Source organism: Trichosurus vulpecula, chromosome 8 (assembly GCF_011100635.1).
Source record: "Trichosurus vulpecula isolate mTriVul1 chromosome 8, mTriVul1.pri, whole genome shotgun sequence".
In the NCBI taxonomy this organism is placed as follows: domain Eukaryota; kingdom Metazoa; phylum Chordata; class Mammalia; order Diprotodontia; family Phalangeridae; genus Trichosurus; species Trichosurus vulpecula.
Genome location: NC_050580.1, coordinates 165,756,263 through 165,773,841, shown reverse-complemented (window position 1 = coordinate 165,773,841; position 17,579 = coordinate 165,756,263). Strand labels below are relative to the sequence as shown.

At 37.3% G+C, this 17,579-nt stretch overlaps 1 protein-coding gene across 1 annotated transcript in view; it reads right to left on the bottom strand.

Annotated features, from left to right (window-relative positions):
• WDR72 (WD repeat domain 72) overlaps positions 1-17,579 on the bottom strand; it is a 251,952-nt gene that overhangs the window by 128,388 nt on the left and 105,985 nt on the right. Inside the window, exon 14 of the mRNA XM_036736044.1 lies at positions 15,211-15,214. Within this exon, the coding sequence (XP_036591939.1) occupies positions 15,211-15,214 (4 nt within the window). The remainder of the gene's footprint in view (positions 1-15,210; positions 15,215-17,579) is intronic.

Below are 17,579 nucleotides of genomic sequence, written 5' to 3'. Positions count from 1 at the left end.
AATTGAAAGGAATGCACTACGGGCTCTGACAGTCTTTCTAAAACAGTTCCAAATGTGTTTGGGCAATGGCAGTTCCATAATGCTAAGTGTGATAAGTTTCCAACATGGCTGATGTAAAAAGGACAGGACTTATTTAGATGTATACTTGTGTGACAGTTTTTCTTTGTTTTTTAGTTTTTTTTTTTAATTATTCATATAACTTTGTACCTTAAACACTTGCCATACCATAGAAATACACCAAAGCATTTAAATGCATGTACATATCAAATAGGACACATCCTTTAGGAACAAAGAGAAATGATTACAAAAGTGGCAAATCATAAAGGAATGAATCAAAAAGTGTTAAAGCAGAAATTTCAATCTCGTATTTAGATCAGGCCCAGGAAAGCAAAATGACTTTAGAAAACCTTTATTTTACCAAAGCAGTATTTTTTTTTCTTTGTATATTAACAAAATATTTACTCTAGCTAATAGATACCATTATCTAGTTAAAAGATATGATCAAAAAGAAGGTGGGCTAGTTACGTAGACAGAGTGGACAATAGGCTGATAATAATAAAAGCTACAACTTTAATAGTAGTGTAAGGCTTGTGGAGGGCTTTAAGTTTATTGTCTCATTGGTTCTTCACAATACAGTACTAAATACTGTCAAATACAGTAGTAAAACCCCCATTTTACCATACTGCTTTGCTCATAGAGTACAACCCCTTCTTTGATGCAGGCACACCATGCTAGAAGACACTGTATTCATTGAGCAAAGCAGAATTGCAGTAGCTCAAAAGAAATGTGAAATGCACAAATTTAGAGACTTCTCTGCTCCAAATGTTCAAATATATACCAAAATATTCATATAGCAACACTTTTTGTGTTTGTCAAAAACTAGAAGATAATTGGGAGCCCATTAATGGGAAAATAGTTATATAAACTGAGGTACATAAATGAATTATGCATTATTTTGCAGGGAGAAATGTCAAGCATGAGGAATTCAAGGAAACATGTGAAGGTTTATCAGAACTGATGCAGAGTGAATTGAGCAGAATCAGAAAAATGATGACTACAGCAATGTTAATGAAAAGATCACTGAAAGGAAGACAAATTCTGAACAATCAAAAAAGCCAATAATGTTACTACAGATTAGATAATGAAACATATCTCCTCTTGGCAGAGAGGTGGAAAACTACTAGGGCAGGGTATTATACATATTGCCAAATGGGTCCAGTCTGTCAGATACTTTTCCTTATTTTTCTTTCTTTGTTAAAAATTCCTGGTTAGGAAGGACGTTTCTGGGAATGACAAGTGGCATCAATAAAACATACACACACACACACACACACACACACACATATAAATGCATGCAAATGTATGTATGTATTAAGATAGCATACATACATATAAAATCTCAATTACTCACATGTTATAAACTCTGTATATGGATAATCACCCATCAGGGATGGCATGGGAAGATGCCTTAAATAGGAAGGAAGGTTGTAGTCAATAACATCTAACATATTCTCTAACTTTAAGTCTATAACTTGACAAGCTGAATGATTAAGATTACATTTTTATCAGAATCTGTGGCTAAATTTTAAGCCATTTAAATGCATTTATATGTCAAATAATATATTGGCTTCACTCAAACTTTAGGTTTTTGAAATGGTCTGATGTGATCTTTTTTTTGCATCCCAGATGTAGAACTGGGATGCCTCAAGGTCATCTAACCAATCCTACCACTACACATATGAGAAACTGAGGCCCAAGGAGGATAAGTGATTTGCCAAAAGCCACAACTGTAGCAAGCACTACAGGTGAGATTAAGTTCCACTGACTCCAGACCCAATTCCCCGTTGGATGGATGATGCTACAGGAGATTTAAAAAAAGTCACATTACAATAAAATTGGTATATTATAGCTTATCAAGTGATAACAACAAAGTTTATTACATCAAGAGTTAAAAATTCTGTGGGGGCAGCTAGGTGGCACAGTGAGTAGAGTACTGGCCCTGGAGTCAGGAGGACCTGAGTTCAAATCCGTCCTCAGACACTTGACACATGTACTAGCTGTGTGACCTTGGGCAAGTCACTTAACCCCAATTGCCCTGACAAAACAAAAACAAAACAAAAAAAGAGTTAAAAATTCTAATCAATGATTTAGTGACAATGAGGATTTCCAATAACTGATGGAGTATAATAAATGTGTTTGGTATCTATATGTACATAATGCCTACTCTCTTTAAAAAAAAAAAAAACTAATTATCATCTAACTATTATTAGGTGCTATTCACATGGCACTTTCCATGGGCTGCTTCATTACCAGAATTCCCAAAACTTTCCAAGAAAAATCAAATTTTTTTTCTTCTATTTCCTCTAAGCCTTAGCATTTTCCCCAACTTTTTTTTTTTAACAACCTTTGAGGCTACTCTGAGCTAGCTGTTGCTTGGTGAAGTTACTGAGGGAGTTCTGTTTCTTGTCAGGGAATAAAGGGGTAAAGAAGGGAAGACCTCCTTTCCCCTCCTTGCTCAATTCTAGGGGAGTTAGCTCAGAAAGTTGCAAAAGGAAATCTGCACATGAAAGTGCAACAGCAGGTGGAGAGCAGAAGAGAAGAGAGCTGAGCCCTACACAATCCCTTTGTCCTAAGGGCAAAGACCTTTGGAAAGTATTATAGAGAGAGAAAGTGTGAAGGGTAAATCCCAGATGGTCAGCAAGCATTTTGCCTTTGAATTCCTCTAACTCCTCCCCACATAAATTACTCTGATGATAATAAGGGAGGATTTTTACAAAATAGAGAAACCTGTAAGAAAACAGTGTGATATGTGTGCACATTTCCTTCAAATCAAGACGGTAGACTGCTCCGTTAGTTTCTTTCCTTCTTTTCCCTAGGGAGAGAACACAGTGTTGATGCCTGATTCAGAGAGACCAAAAGGTTTAACAATCACTTGCTTCATCTCCAGCCTTGAAGTGGGAATATGGACTCAAGCAATTTCCTTATTACGACAAAAAACGATGAATGGATGCTAATCATAAAAGATTTAGAAGTATACAAACTGCCCTTTAAATATAAAACTAAGCCAGGAAATTAGTTTCTTTACTGATTTTTAAAAATTGTTTAATTATGCTATATATGACTTATCACCTCAAAATATTAGATGAGAAGAGCTAGGAAAATGAATTCCCTAACCCAAAGTGGGGGTTCAACAATTACTTATACTATTAGAATTGGTCAATGTTTGGTTATTTTTGCTGAATTATTTTTCCCTTTATTTTTTATTCTTTGATTCTTTGTTAGAAGGAATGGCTTGGGTAAGGAAGGAGGCAAGAATATATAAACATACACATGTACACACAGACATCTATATACACATGTATGTGTGTATATATGCACTCAGAGGATTATAGATTGAGCTGGTCATAATGTCCAACCCCCTTACTTTAGAGTTGAGCTGACTGAGGCCCTTTAAGTATCATGGGTGACATACCTAACAAGTATGAAGCAATATTTGAACTCAAAGCTTTCTGATTCCGAGTTTAGCATTCTATCTGCTATAATGTACTGCCTAAAATGTTTGATATAGAAAATATCTGCTCAGTGGCCCCACTCTCCATCAGTGTCATATTCAACTTTTAAAGTTGTTGTTCCTGTTGCTCAGTTTTATCTGACTTTTCATGACCTGATTTGGAGTTTTCTTGGCAAAGATATTGGAGTGGTTTGCCATTTCCATCTTCAGCTCATTTTACAGATGAAGAAACTGAGGCAAACAGGTTTACATGACTTGCCCAGGGTCAAACATCTAGTATGTGTCTCAGGCCAGATTTGAATTCACCAAGAAGAATCCTTCTGACTCCAGGCCCAGTTCTCTATCCACTGTACCACTTTATATATTACTACAAATTCTACGAAGCCCAGGACTTTGATTTTTGCCTTTCAAAAAATCATGGTAGCTAAAAGAACCTTAACGATCATCTTGTTCACATAATGATGGTTTTAAAGCTAAAAGTTGCCTTAGAGGTTTCAAACAATCATCAATGATTCATTAAGCATGTATTATGTGTCAGACATTATGCTAAGCAATGAAGAATACAATTAGCACTTTGAGGTTTACAAAGTACTTTACACATGGAATTTCATTTGATCCTCAAAACAAACTTATGAAGTGATTTCTATGATTAGCCTCATTTTTCTAATTAAGAAATTGATGCTGAAAGAACTTAAGTCAGGGATGAGGACCTCAAGTATGGTTCTAAATGGATTCAGTCAAAGGGTCAAACTTGAGGACCAACAGGGCCACAGATTCCCCAACCCTCTGTTAAGTGAATTGCACAGGATCACAGAACTAGTGAGTATTTAAGGTAGGTTTTGAACTCGTCTTCCCAGTTCTATTTGTCTCTGTCTATTTCCCACTACTGACCTATCCGCCAGAAACCATTCTCGATGCCTGAAATGTACTTCTTCCCCATCTCCATCTCTCAAAATTCTTGGCTTGCTGAAGTCAAGAATATTTTACCTTCATTGTTATCTCCTCTATGAAGACTTTTCCTAAACACAATTGAATTGAAACTAATAAATATGCATTAGAAGTCCTACCCTATATGTAACAAAGGTTAAGTGACTCACCCAAGGTCACACAGCTAGTTGGTGCGCTGGTTGCGAGGGATCTATAGGAAAAAACCAAAACAAAACAAAATACGCAAAACTAATACCTGTCATCAAGGAGTTTCATTACAGTCATCCATTCCACATTGCAGGGGGTTAAGGGCGCAGCACCCCTCCAACGTGGAAAATCTATGTAAAATTTTTTGACCCTCCCTTCATATCAGAGAAGAAGTTAGAATTTTTTCTTTCTCTTTTATAGGGTATTCACAGTACCTTATTGTAAAATTTGGGTTAAGTATTTGGTCATAGGCTCCAATGGCCTTCACGTGTCATCTGTGGCTTCCACAAAATTCCCCCAAAATTCCCATATGGATAGGCATGGCAGCTGAGATAGCTTCATAGTGCAAGACATTGAGCACTGGGCTTTGAGTCAGGAAGACCTGAGCTGAAACCCAGTCTCAAATGCTTATTTAGTTGTGTGACCCTGGGCAAGTCACTTAACCTCTGTTTCAGGTTCCTTGAGTATAAAATAGGAAGAACAATAGCTCTTACCTCCCAGGGCTTTTATGAGGATCAAACAAGACAATATTTGTAAAGAGGTTACCCGAGTGCCTGGCACATAGTAGGTTTCATTTAAATGATATCATTATCATCATTATTATTATTACCAGCATGCATGCACTTATCCGTCTATGTATGATATAAAGCCAGGAAAATATAAGTCCTTTGAGGGAAGTGAGTTTCGTTTTTACCTTTGGATCTACAACACATTGCACAGTACCTTGCACATAGTAGGCACTTAATAAGTACCTGTTGAATTATCTTTATTCATTACATGGCCCTGGACTAATTATGAAATGGGGTCTCCTTTGCTATACCTCAAATATCCTGCCACTCCTTCTTTGCCTATTGAAAACCTAACCATCTTTAAAGTACAACTCAAAAGTCACCTTCTCCCTGAAGCTTTCCCAGATTCCTGCCTCAGCTCTCACACAGCACTTTGTTTTACAACTCACTAATGAATTTATTGGATTGTCAGGTCTTTATATTAGTGTCTCACTCTATTAGACTATAAGCTCTTTGAATAGCTCACAGGAGTCTTCAGTAATAGCTTTAGTGTTAGAAGGGATATTAGAGATCATCATGTCCCATTCCCTCCAATGATGAAAAAGTGACTTGCCCCAAGTCGTTGGCACAATGGCACATCTAGATTCCAAACCCAGGACCTGAAAGCTCAATCTGTCTCCATTGCACCAGGCTACTGATTAGATAATAGTTATGAAATACTGTTGACTTACAGAAACATAATGATTTAATTATTGGTACCCAGAAGCCATGTCTGGGCCTCCAAAAGAACTATTGCTGATACCTGGGATTTGAAGACCTGGGAGACCCTAACTTTCCCATCTAGAAGAAGATGTGCTCTGAACTTCCTCAGCAGGAATTCATAATGGATTTTCCTATAAAGAAAACATTTTAAGTGATGGATAGGTGTAGTGAAACTGTATTAATATTGTACTTCAGGTACATTATGGGTTAAGTAGGCTTTTGTGGACTGACTTGAAACCTAATCACCATTTATAACATTACTTCTGTGAAAAAATAGGCTGTGAGTTCCAAACAACCTACTTAGAAATGAACTTTGAGAACAAACTCATATCCTTAAGTTGAAGGGAGGCTACATGTATATCTTTTATAACCTCAATTTGTCCACTGATATTGCCTGGCTTTAAGTTAAATTTTACTGTTACCTATACTGTATGACATTCACTTTTATTAAAGTCTCCAATAGAGTAGAATCTCATTCAATTTTTAATAATAGTCTTTTTTAATAACAGTAAAAGCATTATATACCAAAGTGCCAGTTAATGCTGCTACAATGCTGTATAGAATTCTAGAAATTACGTAGAAAATGCCTGAATATAATTTTAATTGTATCTTGATACACTCTTCCAAAAAAGAAATTAATTGGCATATAAATCATTTCATAGTAAAACTTGAAAAGCCCCTAAAACCAAATGTATGAATAAATCTTTAAAATGTATATCCAACTTTAATGGGGGCATTTTCTGAAATAGGATTTTTTTTAAACATCTAGACATAGTACAAAAGATTTCCCAATTAAATCTATTATTGCGAATCTGTAATTTAACCATCAGAACCAATAACAATTCCATGTTTTATGCATGTGTAAACTGAGTGACCTGGGCAGCTAGGTATCACGGTGGATGGAGTGCTGAGCGTAGAGTCAGGAAGACCTGAGTATAAATCTGGCCTCAGACACTTACTAGCTGTGTGACCCTGGGCAAGTCACTTAACTCTGTTTGTCTCAGTTTCCTCATCTGTAAAATGAGCTAGAGAAGGAAATGGCAAACTACTCTAGCATTTACAAAAAAAACCCAAATGGGTTTACAAAGAGTCAGATACGACTGAATCTTAATCTCACCAAATGTCTGCCTGTTCAAATATGTCTCATTAACTGAAATTACTGAATAAGGCCACTATTATGGAATTAGGTCCAGGCTAGGAGCCTTCTATATTTTTCTAGGTCTGTATGTAACCTTGAGAACATGCCTGCTATTTAACCCTTTGGTAGAGTGAGTCTGAGCTGGACTGAACTGAGTTCAAGCCAAGCAATACCCTACCCAAGTGATATACTCCCAGAGATCCTCTGCCACATGCTCCTTTGCCTTGAGTCCCTAATTAAGAAACAAACCTACTCCTCCAAAAGGTGGCTCTATCAGCTGTAGCAGAAATCCCAAACAATATAGAATGAATTTCTGGGGCATCCTGGGGATAACAAGATTGATGGAGGTGGGGAGTGTAGTCTCCACAAAGTGATTGTGACTGCTTGACACCGTCTTGGGAATGTTAACTTTTCCATATCTCCCTGCATCCTTCGTGGCAGCCTAGGCAAGCAAACCCGTCACAAGTACTCTCTATTATGTCAGAGCCTAGGAATCCCTTGCACCTAGTACCAAAAAAAGCCATATGCCACATAGACTCAGCTTTCTAAGGTCTGTGGGTACAAAAGGTGGGAAAATCCAGAAATAAAATTGGAACAAAACTAAGAATTAGCCCAGAGTCACAGAGAAACAAACAGGGAAAATAAACTTCCCATAGCTCTAGCAATATTTCACAAAATGAAAAACAAGTCTTTAGATTCACAGTCTATTGTTGTCATCACACTCCTATTAATGTGTATATAAAGGGCATATGTATCTATGTCTGTACATCTACATATAAAACACCTATAAAGTAACAAAGCCAAAATCCCTCATATAATTTTGTATCTATTGCTTTTCTTTTTCTTTTCTTCTCTAAAACCCCCAATTCCATTTATTCATTCTTCCTTTATCATATTCTCCCTATTATTTGCCTGATCGTGTCCCTAGGGTTTTCAAGTTTTCAGTCATTCACCAGCACCCAAAACTGTCTTTCAGCAGCTGAAATTTAAGGCTTAAATACAGGTCCTTTACCCTTCATTAGTATCAAAGTGTAGTGTTCTATTCTTTTCCCTGCCTGGCCATTCCTAATGACCAATAATCCTCCCAGTGCAATGACAACAGATGTAACCCACTGTTACCAGGTTATGCTTTTTGAGTTGTTTTTCTGGTTACAATATGGAACTGATAACTGTCATGAGACTGAGCACCTGAAAGAGAGGTGATGAACTTCAATATACAGAATGAGAAACTTTTTAAATGTGATTAACGTGAGAATTTGTTTTTCTTGACTATGCTTATTTGTTACAAATTGTTATAATTGTTATAAAATGTTGTGGTGTTTTTTGCTTTTAAAGGTATTCAACTGATAGTGCAGAAAGGTAGATGGGAGAGAAAATAAATGCTTGCTAATGCAAAAATATTTTTTTATTTTAAAAACAACCCAATTTATAAAGAAATCCATCTGATAATGCTATGGAGAATACAAGTGAAAAATACTACGCATGTGAATTAATTGTGAAAATTGTAAAAAACTAAACAAATATTGTTATTATCTTATACTCTGCATGGCTTTTGCAATAACTCTCCTTGGCTCTAAATTTTCCTACCCCACCATCCCAAGTCCACAGCACGTGGAAGGAAAACCAGAGAGAGATAAAGAACAAAAGCAATAGTAGCAGTAGGTTTCTACAAAAGTGATCAAGAAAAGAATAAGGCCATACAATACAGCCAACTAAACCTACTTTACTGAAACAGACCAAGCCAAATCTCCCTTATCTCTCTCATGTGCTCCTCTCACCAAAAAGGTTATTTAATGTATTCTTTCTTTGTAACGTTGCTTATATCCCTTTTCCTCCCTTCTTACTGAAAATACCCTAGTTTAGGCTTTTGTTGATCCATGATTAGACTACTAAAATCATCTAGTAATGGTTCTACCTAGCTCCATTCAATCCATCTTCCACTCTGCTGCTTATTTAGCTTTCTATCCAAAGTACTATTTCCATGAGGTTGTTGTGTTCAAAAAGCTCCAATGGCTCTCCAAGATCTATAGCTTCTTAATTTGGTATTTAAGGTGCAGAATTTAGCCCTACCCTGCTTTACCTTTCTGAGCTTAACTCCTCCAACCCAAATTCACCAACCCAAAACTGTCCTCTAACGAGGGTGCTTTATTCACTGTTCCTAAAATGCTTTCCTCATTACCACATGTGTGCCTTTGTTGTTTCAATTTCTCCCTGAAGAAGAGCAAACCTTCTCCTACTCTGTAGTGATCCTTCAAAAATAAATCAAGTCATACCTCCCTCCATGAAGCTTTTAGCTTTTCTTAACCATTCTAGCTCAGATGGATATCACTCTCCTTTGAAATGCCTACCATTTCATTACATACTGCTTTATAAATACCTGTTCTTAAGATTTAGAGATGGAAGGGACTTTACATACCATCTTGTCCAATCTCCTCATTTTACAGGTGAACAAAGGTAAGAAAGCTAGTGATTTGCTCAAGGTCTCACACACAAAGCTAGTAAGCAGAAGAAATGAGGAGATAGAGCAGAACTACTGAGCCTGAATTCAGTGCTGTTTCTACTGTAACTCAGTAAACATACCTTATCTTCCAGGTCCTTATGGATAAAGACTGGAACAAAGATACCACATTACATTGTGCTTCATATGGTGACTTTCATAGTGTTATCTGCATAATAGGGACTTGAATTTTTTATTTGGCAGATTCAGTTTGCTATCAGATCTAATGGAAGAAAATTTGGTACCAGAAGGAGTAGATGCAAGATCTGCGAGATTCACATTAGTTTCATTAACTATCTTCTATCTAAACTAAAACAGAGCTAAATTACACAAAGTCTCTTAGAAAGCATGGCCACTCCTCTGCTATATCATTGGACATATGCCACTTTTCATTTGGAACGGGGCACAATTCAGTCCTATAGTGGCACTATGGACACAGCTGCCAAACATTCATACTGGCTAAACATACCTTAGCCAAGTAAGAGGCACCAAAGTCATATTTCCAGTTGAGTAGGGTTTTCATTTCCTCTGGATCATGTAATAGATAGTTATCCCAGAAGAGAGAAATGACACAGGGAAGTATGATGACAGATTTTCCCTACCTGGAAAGATGGAGAAACTATATTTGAAAGCTTAGTGGAGATTTATAAACACTGCCTTGGGAAGTGTGCTGGGGAAATGTGAAATAAAAATTGAAATTAAATTGGTAGTCCTTTAGAAAACCAAGGATATTTCTCAATTGACCATATGGATTCTATACCTCAAATCACTAGGAAGCAGGATGAATTCCTAAGAGCCACCAAAACATTTAAAATGTCAGTGACACAATTCTGACTCATTCACTAAAAGAGCTCTAAACTTGTATCTTTTCTATTGCATCTGGAGAGGGATTATCATGTCATTAGTTCATCATTATTAACTACCTCTTAATTATTAATTGCCTATTCATTAGCTGTAAGATACCAAAGTGAATCTAGGATCTAAGGGAGAAGAAACAAAGATAATTAAAACTAATGTCTTGCTCCTGAGAAATATAATATTAGGGGTTAAAGAGATGGCTCTCAAACCAAGAGCAGCTGGATTCAAGTCCCAGAGTTTGCCTCTGAAACATTCAGGATGTGTGACTCTAGACAAGTCGCTTGCCCTCCCAGTGCTCTAAGCAACGTTCTGAGACTTTGAAGTTGCAGAGAAGATATCCACATTGTGGATTGGGAGAGGCAATTTTCTCATCCAGGGAGTTCTCTATATGAATGAAATAACAATTCTTATACTTATCCTTTAAAAGATTACAATAAATTACAGTTAATTTCTAGGAAAATAAGTATACAAGAGACTCATTACACATCCCCAAGCAGTATTTAATGGAAGATAAAAGGCTCCTTAGGGATTATTTAATTCAAATCCTTCATTTTATAGGTGAGAAAGTTGATGCAGAAAAAGTACACAGGGTCACAGACTTTAAGAGCTGGATGGAACCTGAGAAATCATCTAGTACAAATCCTTCTCTTCTTTTACAGATGGAAAAATAAGGGTAAGAAAAACAAAATGACTTTCCAAAGACCATACAGGTAGAAAGTAGGTAAAATTATCAGCAGATGAACCCTAGGAGAAATAAATCTCCAATCCTCCCCACCTCTCTTGAGCTTCAGTCCTACAGAACTGCCTATTGAACATTTTAAACAGATACCTTAATCACATGACTGAAACAGAATTCATTATCTTTCCTCAAAATCTACCCCTCTTCTGATGGAACTTCCCTACTTCTGGTGAGGTTACCACCGCCCTTTCTGTCACCCAAGTACTCAATAACAGAGTCATTCTCATCTCCTCACTTTCTCTCACCCCCAATGGACAAATTTTGTCTTTTCTACTTCCACATCTCTTGAATGTGTCCCACTCTCTCCACTCACGTGGCTAATACCATAATTCAGAATATGTAAAGGCAATCAGGGCAGGATTTTTTGCTGTTCTTCTTTTGTGGGATGCTAAGGCAAACAAGTGACTTTAATGAGTCTCACCTTTGTTTGAATGGGGAGGTAAAGTGGGATCTTTTGTCTTGGAGTGTTTCTCAGCACTGGGGCAGTAGAGAGTCATTGATTTGTATTTGCGATTTATGTGATTGAAGAACTTTCCCACACCCTCAAGGCACTGAGCAGGGTATAAGAGCTCTGAGGTTGGCATTTTGCTTTTGGGGGCACACTCATTGAAAGAGTGTTGCTGACAAGACTCTGGGCAATAATTGAAACAGCCCCCCTGGCTTTAATAATCCAGATGTTGATGCTTCTCTGGTAACTATTGTGATCTGATCAGACAAGCTCTGTCTGTTGATCTGTTTATAATACATGTTTGTAATTTCTGTTTGTATTTTCCCTGAAGTTCAGGGGGCTGATCTTTTCCCCCTGAACTAAGTGAATGATATATGTATGCTTAACTAAACTGAGAATTGTTAACCCCTTAAAGTTGATTTCCTTAGAAAAGCAGATCAAAGAACCTGTGTTGGCAGCCCTTCTGTGTGCTCTTGTTGTTGGTCTTACACAGCCATAGTAGCTGCTAGCAACATTGTTGTTACAGGATATTACTTATAACCTGGAGTGTTTCAATAGCTTCCTAATGGGATTCTCTTTCTTCATTCTCTCCTCTCTCCAATCTGTGCCACAAAGAGATGCTAAATTAATATTCCTGAAGCATAGGTCTGACCCTGCCGCTCTGCTACTCAGTGAACTCTAGAAGCTTCCAATTACATCTAGAGTCAAATTATCTTTGTTTGGCTTTCAAAGACTACCCCAACCAGGGTCTACCACATCTAAGCAGCCTTTTTAGACATTATTCCCCTTCACCCATGAATGGTCCAAGAAAATGGTTTTCTTGCTCTTTCTCACATGCAACATTACTTCTCCTATCTCCATGCTTATGCACAGTGTCACTTTATGCCTAGAAGGTGCCATTCTATCAGCTCAACCTTGAAGAATCCCAAGTTCAGCTCAAAAGTCACCTACTATAGGATTTGTTTCCTGGTCAGTCACAAGCCTTTATTAAGTGCTTGCTGTGTGCTACCAGGATAAGTACTGAGATTACAAATAAAAGCAGAAAGATAGCCCCTGCCTTCAAGGGGCTTATGTTCTAATGTGAGAAGACTACACATAAATGGAAACTAAAAATTGTGGGAGGAATGAAACACTTGGTATTGAGCAAGGTACAAAAAGTCCCAAGTCCAGTCTGGAGAGGAATGAAACGTGGCTGGCCTGGGTGCCCTCCTTAAATGAAGGTTCTGGGATGAGCCATTCAGTCAGAAGTAGAGGCCCTGGGGTAGATGACACCTTCAATGTGTGAATTCCTGGGCTGGACTGAGTTTTCAGGACTAAGAGATTTCTGGGGCATGAGAGAGAAAGTTCAGAGTGCAATGTGGAGAAGAATGAGTCACTTTAGAGTCAAAAGAACCACAAAAATATCATGCAAACTTCAAAATGTCAATAGCACAATTCTGATTTGCCAGCTAACATGGGCTCTATCTGACTCAATGGACAGCCTAGAGAGTAATGAATCCTGGTCCTCCTAGCTACCAGTGACACCCCTCCAAAATCACCTTGTATTTATTTTCTATATGCTTACATGTCTTACATGTTGTCTCCCCTATAGGATGTACAGTAAAATCTTCTTGAGTGAAGGGATGATTTAGGGTGTTTTGTTTTCATTTTCACTGCTGCGTTCTCTGCACCAAGCAGTCAGGTGGCACAGTAGAGGCAGCTAGGTAGCACAGTGGATGGAGCATTGGGCTTGAAGTCAAGAAATTTGGTCTCAGATACTTACAGGCTGTGTGACCCTGGGCAAGTCACTTAACCCTGTTTGCCTCAGTCCTAACCTGAAAAATGAGCTGGAGAAGGAAAAGGCAAACCACTCCAATATCTTTGCCAAGAAAACCCCAAAGAGGGTCATGAAGAGTTGGAAGTGACTGAAAAGTGACTGTACAAAAACAACAACCATTCTGTGAACCTAGCACAATGCCTGGAAATTAATAAATTAGGCAATTAATAAACACTTGTTGATGAGTGACTGGTAAGATAGCAGACCCGTGTTTCAAAACCAAGTCCTCTATCCCCACTTTTGTACAACACAGTTATGTCTTTCACATTTAAACCATAGATGTCCTAAGTGGAAACATGATTCATTTCTTTACCTTCTCACTTCCATACCACCATCCAGCAGATAATGTAGCATAACAACTTAAACAGTTTTATTCTAATTTTATTGACATTCTAGGAATGAACCCAATACATACATATATTCATTCATTCAACAGACATTCATTAAAAGCCAATTTTATGAGGTCCTTGTGCTTGGTGTGTGTGCCTTTAACAAGTTGCCTTTGTTTACGGTAACTAGGAGGTCAGTCCTTTGGTCACATTCCTGTACATGCAAGGAAGTTCATCTCTAACATCAGTGTTTCCAGTGAAATCCACTTAAGCAACTGTCACCATAAAGGAAAAATAAATGTTTCAGGACATTAGTTCATGAAAGCACCTAATTACAGGAGCCAGCCAAGATTTCACGGCCTCCTGAAAAGGTTTCTTTTGTAAGTAGCTTCTCCACCCAGAGCTTCCTTTTGGATGTAGAGATTCTAGATTCCCTGGCAGAACTTAATTTACTACCCCTGCCTTTGGGTCACAAACTTAAAACCTCATTAACTATGATGCCACTAATTTAGAAATTGTGATAATTTGGACAGGGCTGAAAATTGATTTTTACCATTATTAAAGAAAACCTTTTTATCATGGATCCTGCAAATTATTGCAAACAATAGGCATGGAGAACTTTAGAAGTCATCATTTATATCTAATTGATATGCTAATACAAATCATTTTCATAATTTCACAGCAAGTCTCCCAAGACTAGTTCCAGATTTTGCATGCACTTGAAAGTAATAAAACTGCGAGTCATAAAAAATAGTCCTTAAATCATATTTTCACTAAGACGAAAAAGTCCTCTGTTGTAATTGGTCTGAATTAGAATGGAGTCTTCCCTGACATTCTACAAGCTAGCTACAACTGGACATCAGTATCTTTAGAAAACAAAAAAACAAATTTCTACTTTATTGCTTTATCCCCACAGATAGCAAATTGACCCATCCTGATGCCCCCCAACCCCATATCCCCAATGCTTAGAGCTTTGTCTTCATTGATTTCATTAAAAATAGAAGAACTGACTTTCTTAAGGCAAAAGTTGGACATGACCTAAAGAGCACAGGTCTCATTCTAGCATTTGCTAGTATTTTGGGGGGGAAGGGGGCAGTGGAGTGTGAGGGCAGAATTAGTGAACATGTCCTTTAGCCTACATAGAGAGCTCACAATGTAGGAAGTTCTTTCCTTAATGACAATCTGCAAATCACCTGTCTCAGAGAGGTGTCCAAGGGACTAAGAGGCAATTGGTCCATGATCGCTCATCATATATAAAAGACACCACTATAATTCAAGCCTTCCAGAGAGAAGACAACCTTCCTGAAGGCAAGGACGGTCCCATTTTTGTCTTTGTATGCCCAACACCCAACACAGAGCCTAACATAGTAGATGCTAAATAAATGCCTGCTTTTCCTCTGAGTTATTCTTGATTTCACCAGTGGCCAAAAGATCTATCAATGATTATTTATTGATGTGAAAACACAAACGAGGCTATGAGTCAAAACCTTTCCAGAAGCAAAACTATCTATGAGCAGCAGGGTTTAACTAAAAAGATCATGACCTGTCAGAAGCATTTTGCTATTAGCATAATTTAAGTCATTATATAAATGATTTAAACGTTCATATTTTCACTAATATTTGTCAAACTATAATGTTAAAAAGTAGCTAGATGAGCTTGAAAAACATTTGGAAAATAATAGATTAACATCAGAAGAACAAAGACCAGAAAACGTACACGAATAAACTACATTTAAGGTACCACAAAAGGTGCTAGGTGTACAATAATGAAAAAAGAGTGAAAGGCATTACTTTATGATCCATAAATGTCAGGGTCCTCCTCCTACTGTCAAGAACTCACTTCCTAAAATTAAGCCATGGTCCATTAGTAGCACACAAAAACCAATAATGCTACATTGTATTTTGGAAAGCCTTAAATTGAAGCATAAAGTCCACCTGAAAATTCAAGTTACTGTACATATTATCAGCATGATATCCAGGAAAAGGAAATGCTTTTATACTTCCCCCCCTCCCCCAAATACATCAGGACATGCCATCTCCTTTGACTGATTTAATACACATAACCACATAAAAATTTCATGGAAAGCACAACTTAAATGCTATTTTACCTAGCTACCTTCTTGTCTCTAAAGGCTGTTTACCACAGGGATTCAACTTATTCTGGGAACTCTACCTCACTTAAAATATAAATTTCCATTAGCTGGCAGGGATTCCCATACTGGTTCACCTCTTCTTCACCTTCTATATGGAGGCTCTAGTTTTCTTAACCAGATGTGTTCTGCTGAGAACTCTGTGCTGTGCAAAGGCTGCCTGTCCTCCAAAGGGGAAAAAAATAGTGTAAAGAAAAGGATGGTCCAGTGATCATTGTACTAGATTTGGAGTCACAGGACTTTGGTTATTATTTATTTATTACTTGTATGACTTTAGTTAAGTCATTTAACCTCTCTCAACCTCAGTTTTTTTAATCTATAAAATTAGGAAGTTAAAAAAAAATAAGCTCTAAGGTTTCTGTTCAGCCATTTCAGTTGTCTGTCTCTGATGCCATTTGGGGTTTTCTTGGCAAAGATACTTTGAGTAGTTTGCCATTTTCTCCTCCATCTCATTTTACAGGTGAGGAAACTGAGGGGAACAGTTAAGTGACCTGACCAGGGTCACACAACTAGGAAGTGTCTGAAGCTTGATTTGAACTCAAGTCTTCCTGTCTTCAGGCCCAGAACTCTATCTACTGAGCCATCTAGCAGTCCTCTGATGTTTTCAAGCGCTATGATTTAAAATTACTTAGCTCAAAAAGATGTAACTATTGTCATATATGGGAAATAAAAATCAAATCCATAGACTATCCATGTTTCTGGAACAGACTTGACAATAGACTTCCCTTACCATTTGTTTTAGCCTTCCTCAAATCAAAACTCCATTCTTGGCCACCACTCCCCCATATATGCTGTTTCTCCCTGTTAAAATGTAAACTCCTTGAAGAACTAGAAACAAAGTAGGTGTCCACTGATTGAAAATGGCTAAACAAGTTGAGGTGCATACATGAATGTAATGGAGTGTTATTGTACTTTAAAAAACAAGAGTGATGAATATGAGAAGCTTGAGAAGACAGATAAAATGATGCAAAATGAAGTAGGCAGTATCAGGGGAACAATATATAGAGTGACTATGACAATGTAAGTGGAAAGAAATTAAGGCAATATTCATGAACAAATAGCCTAAAATAACAGATATGAGAAAGCACCTCCCTCCCCTTCCTTGAAGAGGTGGCGGGAGACAACTATGAATGTTTAACACTACATGTACTATCAGACTTTTGTAAGTGTTGGTTAATTTTGCTAAACTGTGGACCTTCACATATGTACTTAGTTACTAAAATGAAATAACATAGGCAAAGCACTTTGTAAATGTTAAAGCACTATATAATTACCAATTATTATTATTAATATAATCAAGTAATATTCCTACAACAATAATCTAATCTCTTCAGGATGTTGATGAAATGTTCTGCCCTATCAGACTTTGAGAAGATGAAGCCTATGTTCTATGCTACCATGTTAAAAGAGAGATGAATACAGAGGTCAGGAACTCCCCGGGCTTGCTGAGTTTGCATGAACTGAGTTGGGGAATGACCCCTTTTGAAGATTAAAATTGATAAAGTCTTCTTATATGGAGATTTCATAGCTCTTCTCTGGCAGGTCTAATCCTAGTCAAGCACATCTTTAGAACATGCTAGCCCAAGTGAAAAGCTGAAATCAATTTTTAAAGACCTCACTTTCTAAATTATTTTCAACATCTCTCCTGTTACTTCAATAGTATAATATGCAAACTTGAAAAATTGAAG